At 39.9% G+C, this 25,865-nt stretch overlaps 1 protein-coding gene across 8 annotated transcripts in view; it reads right to left on the minus strand.

Moving 5' to 3' along the window:
* The window catches only part of SIK3 (SIK family kinase 3), a 266,066-nt gene that overhangs the window by 65,611 nt on the left and 174,590 nt on the right, over positions 1-25,865 (minus strand). For all 8 annotated transcript variants that reach the window (XR_015141876.1, XR_015141875.1, XM_086339376.1 and 5 more), the window contains exon 4: positions 15,597-15,758. Coding sequence is in view for 6 of the 8 variants with exons in the window: in XM_086339376.1 (XP_086195502.1) it covers positions 15,597-15,758 (162 nt within the window). In the remaining 2 variants the exon portion in view is untranslated. The remainder of the gene's footprint in view (positions 1-15,596; positions 15,759-25,865) is intronic.

A 25,865-nucleotide genomic window follows, 5' to 3' on the forward strand; every position in this document is an offset into this window, starting at 1 on the left:
TGAATCTATTTGTCACTTCCACTGTATAATCATAAAGGATTTTATTTAGTTCATACCTGAATGGTCTAGTGGTTTTGCCTACTTTCTTCAATTTAAGTCTGAATTTGGCAATAAGGAGTTCATGATCTGAGGCACCGTCAGCTCCTGGTCTTGTTTCTGCTGACTGTATGGAACTTCTCCATCTTTGGCTGCAAAGAATTTAATCAGTCTGATTTCAATATTGACCATCTAGTGATGTCCATGTGTAGAGTCTTCTCTTGTGTTGTTGGAAGAAGGTATTTGCTATGACCAGTGTGTTCTCTTGGCAAAACTCTATCAGCCTTTGCCCTGCTTCATTCTGTACTCCAAGGCCAAATATGCCTATTAGTCCAGGTATCTCTTGACTTCTACTTTTGCATTCCAGTTCCCTATAATGAAAAGGATATCTTTCTTGGGTCTTAGTTCTAGAAGGTCTTGTGAATCAACTATGGTTCAATTAAAAAAAAAAAAAAAGCCTAGCACTGGTGAGGACAAATGCAGCAACGGGAACTCACACAAATTGACAGACTGGTTTAATAACACTCAGTGAAATCTGAAAACATTTATATAGTACAACCTGGAAACATTACTCCTTGGTCTAGACTCTTAGATGTTTAAAAATGCAATGGGATGTTTAAGAGTGCGATATTCATTGCAAGACTGCAACAGTAAGAGTTTCAAACTGAAAGCAATCCAAATATCCATCCAGGGATAAAATGGAAAACTAATTTGTGGTATACTTCTATCATGGAATACTAGATAGAAATAGAAAAGAATAAATCCTAGCTATACAGACATGGGTAAATCTTGCAAACAGTGTTGTGTGAAATAAAACACAAAGTCATATATTCAGTGTGATTCCACTGATACACAGTTCAAAAACAAGCGAACTATATTAAGGATGGGCCCACTGCACATTACATTCAATATAAATGGCACCTCTTGGAACAAAACTTCTGAAAGATATATTGCACAGGTGGTAAAAACTACTTTTAAAAAAACTATCAAGCAAAGAAGTGATTAACATGAATATCAAGACAGAGTTACCCCATGGGGGAAGAATGAGGTTGTGACGGGGTGCCCAGCTAATTACATTATCTATTTTCTGACCTATGTGGTAATTTGCACAGGTGTTTGCTTTATAGAGATTCATTAAAGTGTACACATGTGGTTAATGTACATTTCTGTTTATATACATGATATTTCATAATAAGCAAAGAAAACAATAGGATCCTTTTTTCTCCTCTACTTCTATTTTTTGCCCTTAGGGACCATTTCACTGGCTCTAAGCTCCATTATCCACATGGCTCAGAAGGGGAGGGATCAGGCTGTTTTTCTTACCTGAGTGTGAATCTCCAAGCCTTGAACTGTGAGCAGTAAATTTCTGTTGCTTATAAGCCACTTAGTCTGCAGTATTTTATTACTGCAGCCTAAATGGACTAAGACACATTACTTATAAATAGTTTAAAAATTCATTTTAAACATTTTTATCTATACTATCACCAACTCCCTAACTGGACAAGAGCTGCCAACAAAGAACAACACTAAGGAGATTTACATTTTCCTTCTTTTCCTTCCATATGGCCAACTTTCCCTCCCCGCTGCATTTTCCCACTGGCAACCATAAATTTGTTTCCTGCATCTATAACTCTATTCTGTTTTGTAAATAGGTTCATTTGTCACATTCTTTTAGATCCCGCATATAAGCAATATCATGATACACATTCTTTTAGATCCCACATATAAGCAATGTCATGACACTTGGCTCTCCTCTGCCTGACCTACTTCACAACGACAATCTGACAGTCCACCCATGTTGCCGCAAATGACATTACTTCACTGTTTTATGGCTGAGTAATATTCTATTATATATACACACATATATATCGTATCTTTTTTATCCATTCCTCTATCAATGGAAATTCAGGTTGCTTCCATGTCCTAGATATTGTAAATAGTGCTGTGTATTTTTTTTCTGAGGAAAAGGGGACAGAGGATGAGATGGCTGGATGGCATCACTGACTCCATGGACATGAGTTTGGGTAAACTCTGGGAGTTGGTGATGGACAGGGAGGCCTGGTGTGTTGCAGTCCATGAGGTTGCAAAGAGATGGACACGACTGAGTGACTAAATTGAACTGATTTTTTTTCTGATGATAACTTTTCAATTACTCAAGTCCCAGAGGTAAGAAGCAGTAGATGTGCAGAGCCTAGGCATTCCTTTACCACCTCAGGCACTTTGTATTCAGCCACTACCTTATTTTAGCTTTTCAGAACTATCGTCCAATATGAAGTGCTGTACGGCCCCAGTTCATGTCAGCCTGGGAGTATTCTAACCCAGGGCACAAGTAAAATAAACCACAGCGTTGCAGGCTCTGTTCACACAGTGCAGGATGGAGAGCACGGGTGCGTCAGGCAGGGAGACGCAGAAGTGGGGCAATGTCCACAGGGATAAAAAACAACAACAGCAACAACAAAAGTAACACAGAGACTTAAGGCAAAGAAGAGAACACGTTCAGTGCACGTTTCAAGGTTCGTGAAGTTGTGAAGTCGTGTCCGACTCTTTGTGACCCACCCCATGGACTGTAGCCCATCACGCTCCTCCATCCATGCAATTTTCTAGGCAAGAGTACTGGAGTGGGTTGCCATTTCCTTCTCCAAGGAAAGTATATATACTTTCCTAGGTTAAGTATATATATTTTGCAGTTTTGAAGGTAAAAGTCGCTCAGTTGTGTCCGACTCTTTTCTCCAGGCCAGAATGCTGGAGTGGGTAGCCTTTCCCTTCTCCAGGGGATCTTCCCAACCCAAGGATCGAACCCAGGCCTCCAGTGCACTGACATATGTCAAAGAAAGGAAGGGGGAGTGGACAAGAAAACCCTATCTGACTTTCTGTGCTGTCACAACAATATGGGAGAAATTAATTACAGAATACCTACTTGATATGCAAGCACTAAAAATGACTATAGGGAGCAGCATAGGGAAAATGTTTGACATAATATGAAAGATAAAAAACACATTTAAAATGGTACATACAGTAATTACAACTATTAAAAAATTCATAGGAAAAAAATGCATTCAAAATGACAATGATAATTTTAAGGTAGGATTCTAGTTTGAAAACTTAAAAATCTTTTGTTGCTTTTTAAATTTTCTATAGTATACTTATATTATTGCTTTAGTACTCCACATTAAAAATTTTTTAGGGACTTCCCTGGTGGTTCTGTGGCTAAGACTCTGTGCTCCCAATGCAGGCAGTCCAGGTTCGATCCCTGGTCGGGGAACTAGATCCCACATGCAGCAGCTAAGAGTTTGTGTGCCACAACTAAGACCTGGCCCAGCCTAATAAATAAGTAATATATTAAAAAAATTTTTTTAATATAAAGCCTTTAATAATAAGAACTAAAACACTGAGCAGTTTTAGAAAATTCTCAGGTACAAAGATGCCATAAAGATACTTTTATGTCCTTTACTCTTTATTTACTAGCAACAGGAAGAAAATTATGACCTACAGATTCAATATTAAAATGATGAATATTCTAAAGAGTTACAGAAGGAAAGGGAGAAACAAGAGAAGAAACTGGTTAAATACTCACCCCCTAAATACTCACCCCCAACACAACAGAAGCCATATGGGTGGAGCTGTTCTCTTCATGTGGCCTATGGTCATTTATTTCTCCACTCACAAGTGGCCCCTAACATAATTGGTTAAGTCTCTTTTCCAAGCCCCGAACACCCTGGTTGGTTAGCATTTGTCTGCAGGCTGGAATGGTATCTTACAGCCCCTTCTCTTAATACAGAGCAGCAGACTTTAATTTGAACCATATGCCTGTCTTCTAGGGATGGTTTAAATGCCAGAGCTTTACTATCCAGTTTGAGACTTGAAATCCTTTGTTCTAGGCAAGATCAGGAGCCTGGGGCTATATGGGGCAGTGATACTGTGGCCCTAAAAGGAAGTACATCATCAAAGGGGTGTGTCTGTGTGGTAAGGGGAAAGAGGCAATGGGTGGCATGAATTTAAAAATCAGGACAACTGACTGCAACAGGAAATCTTCTTATTTGGTCTACCACCTCAGAGCAATGCCCTTGACTTCTTTTCTGGCTAACCAAGGAGAAACCCAAAGCAGATGGGACAGATTAGGACTAGCCTGCAGCCAGTCCCACAGGGTGGCAGTGTCTGTGAAGGTGGACGGCAGCACAGCTACAAGCGACAGCCAATGCCTCCCAGACTCACTCGTGCTTCATCTCATTCCCTCGCTGTGGGAAGTAAGTATGGGGCAGAGGAAAAAAGCGAAGTGGGAAAATAACTATGTAGTCTGAATAAACAACCTCACCAGAAAATACTGTGACTAAATCCTTCATGTTTTAAAATCTGAAAGTTTCTGAAAACTTATAACCCCAACGCTGCACTTACAACTAGAGACAAAGATCAAGAATATAAATAATTCTGGCCCTTGATTAACTTCTCAATGGACTAATAAGTGCAGGGTAGGGGCCACAAGCTGTCGAGTGTACAAGCTAAAAATGACTTGAAGAACCAAAGATCAAGAACTGTGAAAGAACACTTTATAAACGGGATTCAGACTGTTACATGGACTACTAAGATAGAAGTAAAGTGAAGTGAAGTCACTCAGTCGTGTCCAACTCTTTGCAACCCTGTGGACTGCAGCCTACCAGGCTCCTCCATCTGTGGGATTCTCCAGGCAAGAGCACTAGCGTGGGCCGCCATTTTCCTTCTGCACATGGCACGAATCACGCTTTTCCTGCACAACATCACTAGCCTAGGAATCATGTGGCCCAAACGCTTTATCTGGAATTGAACACAACAAGAGTCAACTGTGCAGATCTCAGAATATTGGTAGTGACCAAATTCTAAGTTCCCAGGAGTCTCCATATTAGTTTGCTCTTAAAAACGGGTCTTGGGAAGTCCTGTCTTTAGCAATCCCTCCAACCTCTGGCTGAACTTCCTAACTAGGAGCTAATAGGGAAGTAATGCCAAAAACTACTGACTCACAGCCTGAGCATTTATACTCAAGAGAAATTTCTTCATGGGAAAAAAAAAATCAAGTAATCAGCTTCTGGACTGGGGGTGGGCGTTGATTTAGTTTAAGAAACCAGAGAAGGTCAGAATTGAAGGAGGCGAGAGATAATTCTCAGGAGATTGAAAGAATATATGTACCTTCCTGGAACGTTTTAGAGAGCTATTAAAGGACCATTCTGTGGCCGCTTCTAGATTACACCACATATGAGGCTCCTCTGCACCCATCACTTAACCTTAGGAATCTCCTGACGCTCTGCAACTTCCCAGCACTAGGTGTCTATGCAGTATGCTATCTCTGTGGAAAATTAAAGTTTAAAAACAAAATTGCTGGACCAACATTACATGGGTATTTTCAATGAATGACATGCATTTTCCCTCAAAGCGTTAAAATATCTCAGCAGTTAGGAAAACTGAACTTGGCTATTTTTAAATGAAATAATAAATAAACCCTCTCTACTCTATTATAGATAGCACTACCCTTCTCATGAAAAATAACCCTCCCCAAACAAAACATATTGATGTGAGAGTTGGACCATATGGATGTGAGAGTTGAGAACTGGACCATAAAGAAGGCTGAGTGCTGAAGAATTGATGCTTTTGAACTGTGGTGTTGGAGAAGACTCTTGAGAGTCCCTTGGACTGCAAGGAGATCCAATCAATCAATCCTAAAGGAAATCAGTCCTGAATATTCACTGGAAGGACTGATGCTGAAGCTGAGACTCCAATACTTTGGCCACCTGATGCAGAGAAATGAATCATTTGAAAAGACTCTGATGCTGGGAAAGATTGAAGGCAGAAGGAGACAGCTAGATGGCATCACTGACTCAATGGACATGCGTTTGAGCAAGCTCCGGGAGATGGTAAAGGACAGGGAAGCCTGGCGTGCTGCAGTCTATGGGGTCGCAAAGAGTCGGACACAACCAAGTGACTAAACAACAATAACCCCACAAAACATAAGACCTTTTCATCAAACTCTAGTACAGAGTAGGCGTATATAGCAAAGAGTTGTACTAAGACACTTTCTGTAAGACCTACAAACAATATCCATTGGAATTCCTGGAAACATTTATGCATATTATTATAGTCATAATTCTAAATCATATCACTTAGAAAAATAAAAGTCCAATCATTCAATCAAGTAAGTTTCTAATACTGATAGGTGAGTACACTATACAAATTTTTAGCACCTTTTACAGACCATAATGAATTAAGGTCCCCTTAAATTCTCAACAAAAACTAAAGACACCAAATAGAAATATAGTATACAGGTACAAAAATAATATTTTCCAAATTAAAAGTTAAGACATATAATCTGATACACAGAAAGCTACTTTTGGAGAAAAGTTGGTATGATCACCTATAAGACTCTAAATTGTCACCTAGAAACTAAGTAGAATGGATTGGGAGTTTGGGATTCGAATTAGATGCACGCTATTATATACAGGATGGATAAACAATAAACTATGTTGTAAAGTAATCATCTTTCAATAAAAAAATAAAAGTTCACTATAGTATTATTCAAGGAAAACTGTTTTGCCCATTTAACAAATGACTCATTAATGTATTTAAATTATGTAAAAAAAGTATTTATCTCAAATTGATACGTGTAGTTTGGAAGTCACCGATACACTGAGGTTGTGCATGCGTGTGTGCTCAGTTGTGTCCGACTCTTTGCAACCCCATGGACTACAGCCCACCAGGCTCCTCTGTCCATGGGGTTTCCCAGGCAAGAATCCTGCAGTGGTTTGCCATTTTCTTCTCCAGGGGATCTTTGTGACTCAGGAATCGAAACCGTGTCTCTTGTGACTCCTCCACTGGCAACTGGATTTTACTGCTGAACTACCTGGGAAGCTCCATATGCTGAGATTACAAACTGAGATTACAAATGGTCAAAACTTGTCATGGTCTTGTATTCGGAATTCTTACACTTTTTAACCTAAAAACTAAACCCTATTATTTCCATAGTTTGTTTTTAAATGGTAAAATGGATAAGCAAGTTTAGCACTTCTTTGCAAATAATACACAATAATGTGGGCAGTCTTTATTCCCAATAAAGCAAACTGGATATTATATGTGTCCGTGTGTGTGTATATATATAAAAATTTTAGCTCTTGAATACCTAGAAACATCTATAAAAGGTCTGTGATCAATGAAGATAATCCATGAATTAGGCAAGGTTTGTCTTGAGACATTGTAGATTATCATTTCCATCCTCATTAAATTTTTAACATAAATGTTTCTTATACTTTATATACTATCCAATAGTCCATGTAAATCTAACAAAATTTGATGAAAAACCGCACACTGGTCAACACTATCAAGGGTGCCCAACTACTCCAACTGAGCAATAATCATGATGGCTGGGTTACAGGCAGGCTCCTTAGCTCCGAGCCAGCAGGTGGACTCACTTGCTTTACTGTCAAAGGCTCTCAAACCATTCCACGTAAGAGTTGGGAGATCTAAACCACTACCCCATTTATTTACCACTAATGGTGGCTCAGTAAAGAATCTGCTTGCAGTGTAGGATATCTGGGTTCGATCCCTGGGTTGGGAAGATTCCCTGGAGAAGGGAATGGCAACCCATTCCAGTACTTTTCCATGGGCAGAGGAGTCCTAGTGAGCTACAGTCAACAGAGTCCCAAAGAGTTGGACGTGACTGAGCATCTAACACACACACAATTATCCCCCAAATGAATGATCTGCAATTAATAGGAGTTTGTATAAGAGGAACCTAAAGTTGGGGAAGAAATTCTTTATTCTCCATCTCTCAAACTGGTTCACGTCTGCGTGTTCTAGGCATAATGCTGAAGTATGCCAAGAGTTATGTGAAACTATAAGCCAAATAAAATATATCTTGTAGGAGTATCAATTTTTTCCCTATATTAAATAAAGTTGAATAATTTTAATATTAAAACAAATGTAGATACAACATTGAGGAGGATACAAAATGTGCATGAATTTAAAGATAAAGCATGTGATTTACAAAGTGAGCAATTTCAGACTATGTAATCAGCCCCCAACTTGCCCCCCAGCCTGTGTGAGTTCATTTCTGTGTTAGGAAAACCAGTGGGAAAATCTGAGAGGTAATGCTTTGTACTGGTAGCATAGCTGTTGTTAATAAAACCCCCAAAACAGAAAATTGGTTTTGATCCTAGCAAGGTGCAATCACTTTTCAAGATCAACAAGACCTTATACTTATAACCCAGAACTATGACTGACAAAAATCTGCTCACTTAAATTTTAACTTCACAGAGTTTTTGTCAAAAATCAACTATGTGTACCTGAAACACCTTTTGAATGAAAGTGCATTAATATTTCATAGTGAAGTTCCAGTCTTAGGAATATGATTCAGAAGAGAGAATTCCCCCAACTGCATTTTCTCAAGGGTCAATATACATGACTGCTGCTTAGCCCTGCTAGTTGAGAGTCCTCACCATTTCAGGCTGTGAGTACCGGGTGAGGCCTTACGACTCCTAGGCTCCATTAGGACCCAAATTTGGGGAAGTTACATGGCCTGAGTCTCAATTTACTCCCTGTCAACCAGGGAGGTGTACTGAAAGATTACCAAAATAAAGGGTGTTAGTACCATGACATAAAATTTGGGAGTGATATGATGAATATTGCATAACTACTTTTTCTGACCTCTCGGGGATATTCTCAATCACCAGGCTATGGAAGGAGTCTCAGAAACCAAGGTTTCCAACCTTTATTTTTTCTTGTAGGACTATATCTCAGTATATTCATGCTGGGGGTGAAAGGTCAATGAAGTTATTACCAAATGTTTTCATTTCTCACTTTTAAAAAATGAAGTAGTCTAGATCTCACTGCATTAAAGGTCAAAAATTTCCACAGTACCTTAAATCCATGCACTGTGGAAATTCTTTCCAAAATATTGGCTTTGCTGTAGCTGAACTTCAGATCTTTGCTGTCTACTGATTGCCAACTAAAACAATAACACCGGAGTGGAAACCATCTCATGGAGGCCATTCTGGGAGTCGACATTTAAAGAAAAAAGTTTCCAACTTCCTTAGGTTAAAAAAAAAAAAAAGTTTCCACAATTTTCAAAACATTCTCATAGCATCTGAGTATTTCAAATAACTTTGCTTCATGGAATAAGCCAGCTACATTTAGGCAATCTTTTATAAATCTAGAAATTTCTCTTCTTAGTTTCTAGGGACAAGAATTAAAATTACTTTCAAACAGCAGTGCATCAACTGTTAAAAATAAGGCAACAGCAGACTTCTTTGATAGCTTAATATAATCTGTCAATAAGGAAATCTGATTTCTCTACTTCTAAACAAACACTGACTGTAAGCTCCCTCTTCCTGGCCCAGTTGTGACTGGTTACCCAGTCCCAGACTCCTCCTCGCTTGCATCGCTCGTGTTTGCTGCCCTTTTCTTCCTTCCCAGGTCCAGCACCACCACCTGCATGCGGAATCTTAACATTTCACAGGCCTTCCCCACCCCACCCACCCCCATTCAACAAACACTTATTTACTGAGCACCTGCTATGTTAGACCACTGAGGAACACGTAATAGAAACGAGTGTGGGAACTCCCCTGCTTACAGTCTAGGGGAGGAAATACACAAGAGCATGGATCTCTCCAGGAAAAGGCAGATACCTGAAGTGGCACCTTACAGACGAGGGATAATTAGATAAAGCTACATCCCACTGCCCCAGTATGAGCTTTTGCTTCCTCTTTTAAAATTTTATTTCTTTTTTAGAGTCCACTTTTACAGTGCTTTACGATGTTGTGTTAGTTTCTGCTGCACAGCAACATGAATCGGCTGTATGCATTGCACAGGCTTTGAACTGATCTTCCTATTGCCTTCCTGTCCCCTCTCCCTACTCTCACTTTTTTTTCCCTTATCCACCGCAGTCTGATTTATTAAGCCTAGAAGTCAAACAATCTCGCAATCCAGTATAAATACTGCCCCTCCCCACGTTCTCAGGATGCCTCCCCTCCTCAAGTCTTCCCTCTCGCCAAGCTTTTCTGCAGACACGCTGTGTGCGTCCTACTGCTATTCAGGCTGCTCCAGCTCAGGTTCCCACTGTAACCAAATAACCCCCCAATCCTCACCATGTGCACAGCACCCCACGTCAACTGGCCCGTGCCAGCTCTCTCACTTCATCCTTCCACTCCCCACCTTATTTATCATCTCCAGCCATGCAAACCTGTCTCTTGTCCCCTAAACATGTTACCGTCACCTCACTCAGGCCTTGGCCTTGCTCCTCCTTCTGTTTGGAAGGCTGTGCCTGTCCTGGTTATCCTCCCACAAGTCATTTTACCACTTTCACAAGTCCTTATGAGAACTTTTTTATTTATTAAAAAAAATTTTTTTGGCTGGGTCTCATGGTATGTGGGATCTCAGTTCCTAACCAAGGATCAACCAACCCCCACCCCCCTCCCCGCTGCACTGGCATCGTGGAGTCTTAAGCACTGGACCACCAGGGAAGCCCTATGACAGCTCATTTGTTCACGTGTTTACTGTCTATCTTCTGCCATCAGAATGTTAGTTCCGAGGGACTATTTTACCTGCTGCTGCATCCCCAAGATCCGCACACAGCATGTGCTCTATTAACATTTGCTGATCCTATTGGCATTCTCTCCTCAACACCTATCCTTAAAGAAGTCTGCTCATCCTTTAAGACTCACCTCAAGGGCTACATTCTCAAAAGGATGATTCTGTCCTCATCACTGCCATATAAAGTTCAGACCCACAGAGTTCTTGAGCACCCACTGCAGGACAGGTACGTGCAAGGCAGTGGGAGTCCAACAGTAAGCAGGAGCTGCTGACAGTCCCGGTGGCAGTTGTTATCTAATGGAATTTTGCAAACTCAAGTGGTTTCTTCATCCTCTGAACTCTGTGGTAATTGGACTATACAATTAACATGATAATGAATCACAACGTGCTATGTAACATCTCTCGCTATTGTATCAAACTGTAATTTGGTAGCTGTTGACCATGCCGTCACCCAGGGATATGAGGATGTGCTGAGGGAGCCATGCTGTGCCTCCCCCATCTGGCATCTGCTCCTCTGTGGTCCTCACACATCTGAGGCAAGAAACGGGAAAGATTAGAGACCAAGAAACCTACTCTTTTCCCAGCGATGAACTCTATACAAGAAAGGGCTTTGCATGAATGCTCTTTAAAAGAAATTCAAAGTTTTAGCAAGTTAAAGGTCTTTTGGAAACTCTAGTTTTCTAAACAAGCTATACTTGTATGCCAAATATGAAATTAAATGATATGTGTGAAAATGCCTTGCAAAGTACTTTTTATATGTGCTTGTCTTCAGTCCCTTAGTTGTGTCCAACTCTGCGACCCCATGGACTGTAGCCTGCCACGTTCTTCTGTCCGCGGAATTCTCCAGGCAAGAATACTGGAGTGGGTTGCCATTCCCTTTCCCAGGGGATCTTCCCAATCTTCCCAACCCAGGGATCAAACCCACATCTCTTGCATCTCCTGCACTAGCAGGTGGATTCTTTACCACTGAGTCACCGGGAAAGCCCACTTTTTATATACATGAAGCAAAATCTCATTGTAGTCTACACATTTGCTGCTCAAATAAGACTGCAAATTCTTGAGGGTGGGAGTATGTTCTCAGCCTTCTTTTCTCTGTTCCATGATAGTGGAACCGTGAAGATTTTAGATATCCACTAAAAATTCTTAGACTTGGCAGTTCTGTCTTTCAGAAATAAAATTCTTTATTCTGAAAACAATCAATGCTTATTCTGGATTGCTAATGATAGAAACATCTTTCAAATAATCCTACAGAAGATATAGGTTTGTGACCAGCATTAAGAAGAAGCCTTTTTAAATTCTAAAACCAGAAAGACAACAAAGTATTCACCTGGGCTTCATTCTCTCTAGAACTAGCGTAGAACAAAAATTCACAGCTAAGAATTTAATCACAAAAACTCTTAAACCATGGACTGATGTTGAATCTTTTAATGCCTGTAACTGAAATTTACCTCTTGTGTCCAGGAAACACATATTCTGTTGAAGAGGGCAAATACGGGCTTTTATACTTACTACATTTTTACAGTAGTACCAAGAGTATTACATGTAAACTGTCACATTACTTCATAGAAAAAGCAAACACATTCCTGCAAACACAAACAACCCTAGAACAACTTATTCATCTATTTTTGAACAGGATACATGACCTTTTCATCAAAACCACTAGGTATAAATAATGGACATGTGGACACAGGGCGGGAAGGGGAGGGCGGGGCAATCTGGGAGAGCAGCAATGACATACAGACACGGCCATGGACACACAGGCGTCACCGCGTGCAGAACAGAGAATGGTGGGGAGCAGCGGCGCGTTGCAGGCAGCTCAGCTCTTTGATGACTTAGGGGGTGGAATGAGGGGGTGCAAGGGAGATTCAAGAGGGAGGGGATGTATGTATGCAAATGGCTGCTTCACTTCCTTATATAGCAGTAACTAACATGACATTGTAAAGCAATTATATGCCAATAAAAAAAATAAACCACTACATAAATATTGACATAAGGAAAACACACTCCTTAGATTTCCTAATCTGAATTTTTATTAATTCCATGTTAATTTGCTACTATAACATATATGATTCTTTTTAAATGAGGTGCCTAAGACTAACAATATTTTATATAAAACAAAAAAATCCTCCTTTCTTTCTCATGTACTTCTTTTTATATGGTAGTTCTTTCTTACCAAGACTTATAATAATTTGTCAAAAAGACTATTGAAAAGACCAAGGATCTGAAAGTTACTCTGGGCTTTGAGAATAAAAGCTGATTTCATTACTTACCTGACTGTGTCCTGTCACAACCATCCAACACACCTCTCTGAAACTAGTCATGCTGTGGTCAGCTTCAGTTAGCAGCATTTCTCCCCCTGGTCGACTGAACTCAGAGAAGGCTTGGGAGGTGAGAATGGGCATTCTATCTAACGTGTGTAGGGAGAGAAGCTTGGGCAACGACTGAGAAACTGAGCGGGGACGGCATGAAGGAAAGAACGCAAAGGCAACATCCGAGAGCTGTAAGAGCACAGAACCATCACGCTCATTGATTCTCTGCTTTGCGGCAAAAACAAACAACGAAAACAGAGACTTTAAGTGAACGAAGCAAAAATCCTGCGAAAATATATGGATTAATACACAGCCCAAAGCTGAATGCCAGCGTCCCTAGGAGTCCATAATTACACATCAGCAGGTAGAAACTCATATTGTGACTACATGGGTTTAACAAAGAAAGCTTTAAAAAATCTCCTTTTCCAAATATTTGTCAGTAGAGACCCTAAATTCAGTTGTCACCAATCCCTGCTTTAACACCTAGCTTTTCAATGCGAAAATTAAAAACCATGCAAATTGCCCGTGTGTGTGTGTATGTTAGTCACACAGTTGTATCCAACTCTCTGTGATCCCAGGGACTGGGGCTCACCAGGCTCCTCTCTCCATGGAATTCTCCAGGCAAGAACACTGGAGTGGGTTGCCATTTCCTTCTCTAGGGCAAATTGCCCTTAACTAAACCAAAATGGTTCTAAATTCAAAATCAAGAACAAAAAAGCATAACAATTTTTTCTTGGTCTTTGGTCAGTAGAATAAGACTGGAGCACAAAATCTGGGCCTTTTTTTTAACTCACTACCTTAATTACCAATCCAAAGAGCCCTACAATGACATTTGTGGCTGGCTGAATGACAGCCCTTCAAAGATGTCCCTGTCCTAATCCGTGGAACTTGTGAATGTGTTATGTATTTTTGCAGACATGATTAGGTCAAGGATCTTAAACTTCATTTATTAAAAAAAGAATCTTTTTTTAAAATTTCATTTATATACTCATTAAAAACTTTATTTATTTATCATTTATTTGGCTGTGCTGGCTCTTGGTTGTGGCGCTTGGGATCTTCCATGTCCGTTGCGACCTGTGGGATCTAGTTTCCCAGCCAGTGGGCCCCTGCACCGGGGTGTGAAGTCCTAGCCACTGGACTACGAGGGCGGTCACCAGGGTAAGGACCTTGAGCAGGAGAGACCATCCTGGAGGGCCCAGTATAGTCACAAGGTCCTTTCAAGAGGGAAAAAGGGGGAACAGTAAAGAGCGAAAGATGTGACAATGGAAACAGGAGGTGGAAGAGTGACGTGAGAAAAGGGCTTGAGCCAAGGAACGCAGAAGGACTCCAGAAGCTGACGAAGGGAAGGACACGAATCCCCCAAAAGCCTCTAGATGGAGCCAGCCCCACCCCACCGTGACTTCAGCCCCACGCGACTCACTCCAGATTTTGGACCTCCAGAGCTGTAAGACAATACACTTATATTGCTTCAAGCCACAAAGTGTGCGGTCATTTGTTACATCAGAATAGATAATTAACACAACATTTTATTATACTTTTAAGGATTGTGAAGCTTAGTAGGTATTGTTATCACTAATTCAACTGAAGCTACAATAATGACAAAAGAGGGTTTGAAACTGTGAGGCCTTTCCCCCTGCCCAGCCTCTGTGAGAAGTGTCAGCATCTAGAGAGCATTACAGAATATAAAACAGACATAAGGGCAAAGGAAAAACTGAATTTCATCTAAGAAAAAGAAAGTATCTAATTCCTGTCTACTGTATATTGAGCAAATACAGGACTCAAAGAGCTCACAGCTGAAAAGTTCTAATCAGCCCAACTCAGATAAACATAAGGCTAGGTGAATTCCAAGGATGTGAAAGCAGAGCCTGGAACGTGGGCAGTTATGTCAGAAGAATCACCAACCTACACACAGGGACTCTGACCTCTCATGTATAATATAAACTTGAATTCTGAATTACCATCTGGTTAAGGAGGGCAATCTTTAGAACTGCTTCTTACTTAGGTTTTTCAAGACAGTTAAAGTCTAGCTACACTTCTGTTTTCTATATGAGACTCCCTTCCTTTTTCACCTGGGACATGAGGGACATAAAATGTAATGCCAAAAACTGTCAGAAAACAAAAATGGCTTATTTCCATATCTATAGTTTCCATATAGATTGCAGTCACTTTCTTCTATCAATAGGTGGTGAGCTTGCATTGGTTAGGCAAATGCTGGCAGTTTACTAAAACTGAAGTATGAGGAGACTGAGGCAGTGAAAAGTGCTTTTTCAGGCAGTCAGACGAGCAGATGAATGAAATTTGAGGATGAAAAGAGATGGACTGCCTTTAAACCACGATAAGATCTATTCTTAAAACCACAGTCTTAAGAATAAGTATGCTCTGTATCAGCAATGATACAAATCAACCTTCTCAAGTGAGGATGGGCATACAGTTTTATGAGATCTTTTTACTACTTTATTCTATGTTGTATTCCTTATTTAAAAATCACTTTTTCTTTCTTCTCCCCAACCTAGTTGCATCAGAAACTATGTGAAAATTTTACATAAGTGTATTCTGAAAGTTTATTCATTTTCAAGCCATGCACACACAAAATCCTTTTGACAATCCTTCTTTCTGAATAGATAGAAACAAGACAATCCCTCGCTTTAAGAACCTTGAAGGAAAAGCTCCTTTATTCCTATTGCACATCCTCAGCACACTTCTCACCTGCTATCTTGATATTCAGATTGGCGTCCAGGAGCAAATTTTCAGCTTTTAAATCACGATGAACAATGTTCCGACAGTGACAAAAATACACGGCTGCAACGATCTGTTTGAACTTGCGACGGGCCTCCTTTTCTGCCATCCTGCCGTGGGCCACCAGGTGGTCTGTGCCAAAGAAGAGTACCGTCAGTTCTTGTTGGGGACTGGTGTGACTTCAAAAGGTAGACGGGAGGAGGGCTGCTAGTGGGCCCAGCACAAGAGTGAGTCAAAGATGTGAAACAAACAGATGGAACACAATGCACTCACAGCCTTGATTTGTATCTATAAAATTCATTAGTAGTCAGCATCCAAACGCCATTAAGTATAAATCCCATTACATACATGTGCATACGAGTACACTCACCCTACCGTAAGAAAGGGAGAGTAGTGAGGGACACACGCAATGGTTTTCTTCAGGGATTGTAATACTCAACATCTTCCTGTTCATAGCTCCGCTGCGAAAGTTTACATATACACAGCAAACGTGCACATGAGATAAGTATCAGTATCAGCAATATTTCCTGTGCTAAAGAGTGAGTCAAAAAGCAGAGTCCCGGTAATCAATCATTTTAGGAGAGAACAGACAGAAATCAGTCACTACTAAGGGGGGAAATCCTGCTTTATATAGGACTCTGTTCAGGCTGATCCCTTTTGCTCTCAAGTTTTACAACTTGACATAAAAATGTATGTATTTGGTGACTATTCTCTGGGATGTACAGCAATATGCCTGCATCTTTACATGTGCATTTATTGTGCTTACCAAATATTTTAAAACTGTGTTATGAAGCTTTACTGATAGAAAACCAAATGAAGTTTCTACCACTTTAAATGAAATAATCCCATTGGCTATGTTGCTAAGGTACAACAAAAGAATTTACATGTGATAAGCTTTGTATATCTCTAAATCAGGCTATCTACTATCTTTAAAAAGGAACTGGTTGATACATATCATAAGTTCTATAACTTTTTTCTAATCATAGCAGTAGGTTTATATTAAACCAATGACATGCATATCCTAACCCAGTTCTTCATCTAACAACAAATACGGGTCATGACAGCTGATAGGATTAGAAACGTTAGTGACACAGTTTGCTCCGTTTGAAATCTGTAATAGCCTCTCAGCACTATCCTTAAACCAACTGATCCAGCTCGGGAAAAGATGCATTTGCCATCATAAGCATCCTGAGATAGTGGGAAAGTGAAAAATTAGACAATATAAGTGACTATATTATTGTTTGTTTTCTAATAGTAGTTTCAGTAACACTACCCGATTGTTCTGGCACCATCTCAAACCCCCATGAGACCAGTCAGATATTTCTTTCTTTCACCACAGAGAAGAATTCTGAAATAAAATATATGCTCTAGTAAAGACTAACAAGATTAAGAGCTTAGGACAAGAAATGGGGGAAGAGGGTGTAAAGAAGAGGAGGAAAAATGATAATTCATCTACACAGCAGATTCTCAAACAATTCGAACAACATTCTGACCACAAAGAAAATAAAACTTTGGAGACCAAATACAACAGTAATTTAAAGAACAATGTTATAAGTAGATTATTTATTAAGAAAGACTCCTCAAAGAAGCTGCTATAATTGTTAAGAGTTATCAATGACCCCCAAACAAAACCTTTGACGCATTTCCCTCAAAAACAATCATTATTATGGCTAAGATTACCAATTTGGTAGAAATAAAGAGAAAATAAGAAGACTTTAGCTTAGATATTAATAGGACTAGGATATAGCTTTCCACCAGAGTTTGGAGGTGGTGATAAATGAGCTCACACATTGGTATGTTTAGGCTTCTGGTATGACCTGTCAAATGAACTTCAAACAACATAAAAGCCTCAGAGAGGGACAAGGAGTGAACATAAGCTGCTGAAGAACTGGACATCCATCAGAAGTGGACACCGTGCACCACTGCAAGAGTCCATTCTCGAACAGTACCTGCTCCTTTGACCCACTACTGCTCTTAATCCAAGGCCTAATTATTCTAATAATGTGTTTTAGCTGCTAAACTCTGTCTAATTAAAGAGCTTTGAAGAGACAGCTATTCTTGAGAAACACAAAAATAAGCCCTTATGAAGGTTTACCATCAGAAGCTCATTTGGCCAAGCCACCCATTAATTAAAATGCCCAGGAGACATTCATCTGGCAGTAAATACTAATTACCAGAACACATCAAAGAGCTTCTTAAACACAACAGAATGATTAATTTAGCAATTTCCAAAATAAGTGATTTTCTTTTATTAAAAAAAAAATCTTTATATTTTCCAAGTACTTTGTTTTCCTAAAATGATTGGAAAGTTCTCAAAAATTTACACAGGCCAGGAGCTGGTGGAATGCAGACTAGTTCTGTTTTATCTCTAGAATGACACATTGGTTGTCCTTGGATGAATCATTTATACTGCCAATATCTCTATCTCTTGATCTGCTAAACAGAAATAAATTCTGTTACATGCTATGGCCAAAGAAAGAACAGCATATTTGGGAATATACTCGTACTTTGACTAAGAGTTATCATATATGACAAAATTTTAACTTCCAAAGACATTTTTTAAAAAGCTATTTAAAAAAAAAAGTTCCACTCAATACTACGTAAATGCTATTTCAGCATTTGGTTAACAGATCGTAAGGCTCTTTGTTCAAGATACTGTAGTGCTCAAAATTGATCTTTATTATTATACACCAACTGTCAATGTTACATGGTTCTGGTTACAAGGTATTTGAGACAGCACACTGGGAAAAACAGCTTAAATTATATAGCACTTTCACAAAAGAAGGCTTCCCTGGCGGCTCAGATGGTAAAGAATCTGTCTGCAATGCAGGAGACCTGGTTCGATCCTTGGGTCGGGAAGATCCCTTGGAGAAGGAACTGGCAACCCACTCCAGTATTCTTACCTGGAGAATTCCATAGACAGAGAAGCCTGGCAGGCTATAGCTCATGGGGTGGCAAAGAGTTGGACACGACTAACCAACTAACACTTTCACTTTCCCTAAAGATATCTACAGTATCCCTATAGCTATGAATATAAAAAAGACACACACAATTTACTTTTTTTAAAATGTGTTAGCTGTAAACATCAGATGTTTTTTCTGAGCCATTGTGTTTGATGTTTAAGTTTTTTGGGGGAGTGTTGTGTTCTTCCCCACATACAGGACCTTCATACTGGCTCAATGTCATTCAGACTCCAGCCTCTGCTTTTATTTTTGCCCATCTTATTACCACCACTCCCCCCACCTACAGCCCACAGTCCTGTTAGTTTGCTTTCGGCGTAAACCTTAGGGTCTGGTGGGTGTGCCAGGAAGCCAACAGCCTGCAGTGGTTTGCAGTCCCTGCTGAAAATGCCTTTCAGCTGCCTGCTGACAAATGGCTGCTTTATGTTCATGAATGCTCCATAGGCAAGTAGCAAAAATTCTTCCAGTTCAAATACGATATTTAACTTCTAGCGAAGAAACCCAGAGCAGGAGGCCAGCCTGGACTTAACACAAAGTCCCAGTGCTGGAAAACACACTGGGGTAATTTCAGAAGGCAAATGATACAAAACAGCTCCTGAACCACTTTAACATTCAAAGTAAAACACATTTTGAAACTTGTCAGGAGACACCCAGTTGCAAGGAACTCTAAAGAGTTGTTCTGCTTCTTCTGGACAGCTTAGTGAGCTAATTCTCCGAAATACTGGGCAAGATCCCACCCACATCACTAGTCCCAAGCAACCCACCCTGCTCGGACACTAGCTTCCTGTATTCCTAGACTCGTGCCCCCACCCACTCACCCGAGTCTAGACAATATGCAATCCGTCACAGTAAACCCCTTTTCACCATCAATTAACTACTAATCTACTTAGTTCCCACTGTACCTGCAAATTTAAAGGTATCCTCTATCATAACTTCAACCATTTCAACCCTGACAAAGATGCAGTGACTCTCAATTAGAAGGAGAAAACAGTTCTCCTGTTTTCTAGCTCTTATTACAAGAAAACTATGAAATAAAAACTATAAAAACAAACAACAAAAAAGTAAGGAGTCCAAGTTCTCTTTCTCACTTTTCAATCACCATAAATCACTTGGCACCGGATTTCTATAATCTTTTTTATCTGTTTTTCCTTACAAAGTAAAAAAAAAAAAAAAAAAAGTTAGTGACACTAAGGGATTTATATATACCTCATGAAGAGTATATTATTAGAAGCAGAGGGAATGCATTCTGAAGTTTCAAAAGTATTCAGGCACCAGCATTTATAAAGTTTGCTTCAGAATTCACTGCTTGTAATTTTGTCCCAATCTGACTCAAGAAGAAATATCTTGTGGTACATTTAGATTCTAACCTTTCAAAGAGCAAAAATACACACAAGGCAGTCTTAACATCCCTAGCCCAGCTCACTGGAGTGTCAGAGGCATGCCACTAATGGGGTAGTGGTGGGGAGCCAACGTTTCTTAAAATAAGTCACTTTTCCACTATAAACAGACAGTGTCTCCATTTGTCTGCTAGGTCCACGACTCGTACCTGACCCAAACACGAGCTGAAAATGAACCTTCCCTGACAGCAGGTCAAGCAACAGGGCAGAGACTTTCCATTTTTCATGATGAAGAAATAACTCAGTCTAGAATGGGGAAAAGGCGGCTTGTGTGCTAAGTTAGGTGGCTACCTGCAAGGATCTCTGCCCCTTCCAGGCTAACCACAGCTAGCGGTTCTCTGCTGTGCCACTCGGTTCTATCATTTCGTCTTTCTACACCCATGGAAACAACTTCCTGTTTATCAAACACATGCTTCTTTCCAAAAGAGCCAAGGCGAGGCCAAGATAACCCAGCTGCCTGGTAGCAGGTTAACAAGAGTGCACTCACTTAAATATCACACTGTCCCTAACCCTTGGACGCCCCGAGCTGCCAGGCACTAGAGGAAGAGGGCTTGTTATTTGTTTTTCCTTGACAAGAATCCAACTACCTCATACCAGGCTTCTCTACTTGCTGCTGCTTCTTGTTACCATTTCTTTCTTTCATCCTTCCAGTGGTCCAGGCCCCAAACCCTGCTGTTGTCTTTCCTTCTCTTTCTCCCACATCTCACATCCAGTCCATCAGCAGATTTTATAAACTCTGCTATCAAGACACATCCAGAACTCAACTATCCCCACCCCTCTCCCCGCCCTACTCCAGTGCCACCGATTTAGTCCAATAGCCATTTATCGGCCTTCTGGATTTCTGCAAAACCTCAGAATACTTCTCCTAACCAGTACCCCCGATTCTGCCCCTGGCCCACCACAATCTACTCTCAAAATGACAGCCAAAGTAGCAAGCTTTTCCCCTAACCTTTTCTTTTGAAATAATTACAGATTCACAGGAAGTTGCAGAGATAGTACAGAGAAATCCCATGTATCCTTCACCCCGTTTCCTCCAATAGTCCAATCTTACATAATTATAGAACAATATCAAAAGCCAGAATTTGACATGGTTGGAATATGTGTATACTCCTATGTCATTTTATCATATGTATAGATTTGTGGAACTACCACTGCAACCAAGATAAATAATTATTCGGAGTTGCTCATAACTAAGCATTCTTGCAGGTATAAAAACAAAATGCATACTATTTTTTTCTGTCTATCCCAAATACTAAACCTTTTGCTTCAGTGTTCTGAGAAAACACATTTTTTTTTGTGACACACAGCCACAAGATAAGCTTTAGTTCTAAAAGCTTTAGGCTAGAACAATTTCTATTTTTTCCTATGCCTCCCTACTGCATAGAAAAGAGACCTTTGCATGTGATGAATGCTCATTAATTATAGATTAACTCTAGGAATAACTATCAGACGATAGACTATAAACTTTTATAAAAACTATTTTTTTTTTACTCTTTAATTTACCACTAACAAAGTTTGTAAACTAAGCATAGTTTATGTTAAGGCTATTAAAAACATGCCATTCTTTTGATATGAGGTCTATTCACATTAATGTATAAAGGAGGATTTGTTTTCTTAGTTTCTTAAAAAAATACTTCTAGACTTAAGTATAAGCCCAGGCAGCCTGTGAAACAGAATCGCATATATCCTAAAATGCCTTTTAAGAATGTCATTCAGACTTCTCAGATGCAGTAAAAATGTTTTTCATGCTATATCAATATACTAGCCAAGGTGGGTTAGCTAATTTTGTCATACAGAGGTTCTTCTCTGATTCCTAGCATAATCTGCAGGCTCCAAGTCTAGCTCATTCTTTCAAATGATTCTTTAAAATCATGTCTCTGAAGCTTTCCCTAACATACTCATCTACCCTAGAAGAAAGTGAAAGTGACGTCGCTCAGTCATGTCCGACTCTTTGCGACCCCACAGACTGCAGCCTACCAGGTTCCTCAGTCCATGGGATTTTCCAGGCAAGAGCATTGGAGTGGGTTGCCATTTCCTTCTCCAGAGGATCTTCCCGACCCAGGGATGGAACCCAGGTCTCCTTCATTGTAGGCAGACGCTTTACCGCCTGAGCTACCAGGGAAGTCCTAGAAGAACTGGTCCATATTTTATATCGAATGGCATTTGGTCCATATACTTTGTAACATCAGTGAGCAACCGCATTGTAGTTGTTTCTCAACATGTATGCCTCTTCCTCTAGACCAGGGGTTCTTCTTTTTTTTTAATCAGAGTATAATTGCTTTACAATGTTGTGTTAGGGTCTGCTGTACAAAATGTGAATCAGCCATAAGTATACATACCCTCTCTCTTGAGCCTCCCTCCTACCCCACCGCCACCCCTCTAGAGCACTGAGCTGAGTTTCCTGTGCTATACAGCAGCTTCCCACCTGCTACCTATTTTAGTAGTGTATATATATATATATATATATACATATATCTCAATGCTACTCTCAGTCTGTCCCATCCTTTCCTTTCCCCACTGTGTCCACAAGTCCCTTCTCTAGCTCTGAATCTCTATTCCTGCCCTGAAAATATGTTCATCAGTACCATTTTTCTAGATTCCATATATATGCATTAATATACAATATCTGTTTTTTTTTATTTCTGACCTACTTCACAGTCTGTATGACAGACTCTCAGTTCAGTTCAGTCGCTCAGTCATGTCCGACTCTTTGCGACCCCATGAATCGCAGCACGCCAGGCCTCCCTGTCCATCACCAGCTCCCGGAATTCAGACTCACGTCCCTCGAGTCGGTAATGCCATCCAGCCATCTCATCCTCTGTCGTCCCCTTCTCCTCCTGCCCCCAATCCCTCCCAGCATCAGAGTCTTTTCCAAGGAGTCAACTCTTCGCATGAGGTGACATACTCTAGGTTCATCCATATCACTACAAATGATGTAGTTCCATTCCTTGTTATGGCTAAGTAATACTCCATTGTATATACATACCACATCTTCTTTATTCATTCATCTAGACCAGGGATTCTTAGTCCATGGATAGGTTTCCATCCACAATTCCACATAAGGTCTAGGATAATATGTATAGTGTGCTTCCGTTGGTGTGGTAAGGAAGAGGAAATACAAATATGTATAAGGGTATACATGTATATATTTATATTTCTGAAAAGAAGTAATATTAAATGGGAAACTTCTTAAAATGGTTACTTGTAAGGGAATGGTAGTTGCCAAGGGATGGGAGAGGGGTAAATGGGGAGTTGTTATTTAATGGGTACAAAGTTTCAGTTTTAGAAGATGAAAAGAATTCTGTGGATGGATGTTGCTGATGGTAGCACAATAATATCAACATAATTAATGCCACTGAACTATATACTTAAAACATGGTTACAATGGCGCTTCCCTGTTTGGTTCAGTGGTTAAGAATCCACCTCACAATGCCTGGGACACTGGTTCGATCCCTGGTCCAGGAAGATCTCACATGCCGTGGGGCAACTAAGCCTGTGTGACACAGCTACCGAAGCCCGCATGCCCAGAGCCTGTGCTCTGCAGGGAGAAGCCACCGCAGAAGAAGCCCAAGCACTGCAGCTGGAGAGCAGCCTCCTCTGGCCGCAGCTAGAGAAAGTCCGTGTGCAGCAATGAAGACCCAGGGCGGCCAGATCAAAAAAGTAAATACTTCTTAAAAAATGGTTACGATGAAAAAATGTATATATATTTAAAAAGTAAATATTTCTTAAAAAATGGTTACAATGAAAAACTATATATATTTTACCAGGTTTTTTTTTTTAAATCTCTCTCCCCCTCCTTAACCCCATAAATGCGCACGCGCGCGCGCACACACACACACACACACACACACATATCAGAACATCAAAGTTTGAAAGCACACTGAATTACTATGCCTTAATTCTAAAAATGAACTAAAAATCTCTTTATATAACTCAAATATTTTAAATATTATGATTAAAATATATTTTTCTAGTAGCTTCATTTTGTCAGAAAAAGTTCATTTTCCACAGAAGGTTAACAATAAACAGTTCAGAAAACCCTCAAAAAATATTAATATAGGAGCCATGTAAAAATATACCTTTTGCTCATTCTCTGGGGCATTTATTTTTACGTCATGATAAAATCAGCAAGATAGCTAGACAACAACTATGAATGGATCTTTAGCAGTAAAGCGAAGTCATCAAACTGTAATTTTTTAAGCATTAAGCACAGGCAGCTCCCTCATATTTTGGGCAGGTTACAAATATAAATGCTAAAAAGTCTGATATTAAGAAAATAAAACAAAAGAATGAAGAACAATGAATAGGAAATTAATTAGAGAAGGAAATAGATTATTTTATGAAGTCAGTAATACTGACTTGTCAGTAAAGCCTTAAAAAACAGCTAGTTTTTCTAACCAAAGGGAGTAAATAATTTATATAACTAATATAAACTATAAACTAATTTATATAACTAAAATAGTATTTTAGTTATAAAAATATATAGAATGCTTTGAAGATTAAATAAGAAAAGCATGTTACAACAGCCATCACCCAGCACATAGCAGTGTATTCAAATAAACAATGTGACAGTGTTCTCAAACATGTGGGAGGCTGCAAGCTAACATATGTAACACCTAGTATCTAGTACATGTTGCTGTTCGGTGTTCAGTCACTAAGTCCTGTCCGACTCTTTATGACCCCATGCAAGCCAGGATTCCTTTTCTTCACTGTCTCTCAGAGTCTGCTCAAACTCATGTCCATTGAGTCGGTGATTGCAACCAACCATCTCATTCTCTGTTATTCCCTTCTCCTCTGGCCTTCAATCTTTCCCAGAATCAGGGTCTTTTCCAATGAGTCAGTTCTTCGCATCAGATGGCCAAAGTATTGCAGCTTCAGCTTCAGCATCAGTCCTTCCAATGAATATTAAGGGTTGATTTCCTATAGGACTGACTGGCTTGATCTCCTTGCAGTCCAAGGAACTCTAAGAGCCTTCTCCAGCACCACAGTTCAAAAGCATCAGTTTTTCAGCGCTTAGCCTTCTTTATGGTCTAACTCTCATATCTGAACATAACTACTGGAAAAACCATAGTTTTGACCAGAGGGACCTTTGTCAGCAAAGTGATGTCTCTGCTTCTTAATACGCTGTCTTGCTTTGTCATAGCTTTCCTTCCAAGGAGCAAGCGCCTTTTTACTTCATGGCTTCAGTCACCACCTGCAGTGATTCTGGAGCCCAAGAAAATAAAATCTGCCACTGTTTTCATTTTTTCCCCATCTATTTGCCATGAAGTGATGAGACTGGATGCCATTAGTTTTTTGAACGTTGAAGTTTAAGCCAGTTTTTTCAGTCTCTTCTTTCACCTTCATCAAGAGGCTCTTTAGTTTCTCTTCACTTTCTGCCATAAGGGTGGTATCATCTGCATATCTGAGGTTGTTGATTTTCTTCCAGCACTCTTGATTCCAGCCTGGGACTCATCCAGTGTGGCATTTTGCATGATGTGCTCCGCATATAAGTTAAATAAGCAGGGTGACAATACACAGCATTGCATACTCCTTTCCCAATTCTGAACCAGTCAACAACCATTTTGTTTAATGTCCGGTTCTAACTGTTGCTTCTTAACTTCCATACAGGTTTCTCAGGAGGCAGGTAAAGCAGTCTGCTATTCCTATCTCTTTAAGAACTTTCCAGTTTGTTGTGATCCACACAGTCAAAAGCATTAGTGTAGTCAATGAAGCAGTAGATGTTTTCTAGAATTCTCTTGTTTTTTCAATGATCCAGTGGATGTTGGCAATTTGATCTCTGGTTCCTCTGCCTTTTCAAAACACAGCTTGTACATCTGAAAGTTCTCGGTTCACTTACTGCTGAAACCAAGTTTGAACGATTTTGAGCAATATCTTGCTAG

The sequence above is a fragment of the Bos grunniens genome, chromosome 15 (genome assembly GCF_055505025.1).
Source record: "Bos grunniens cultivar Pamir isolate PY7600 chromosome 15, Bosgru_T2T1.0, whole genome shotgun sequence".
In the NCBI taxonomy this organism is placed as follows: Eukaryota; Metazoa; Chordata; class Mammalia; order Artiodactyla; family Bovidae; genus Bos; species Bos grunniens.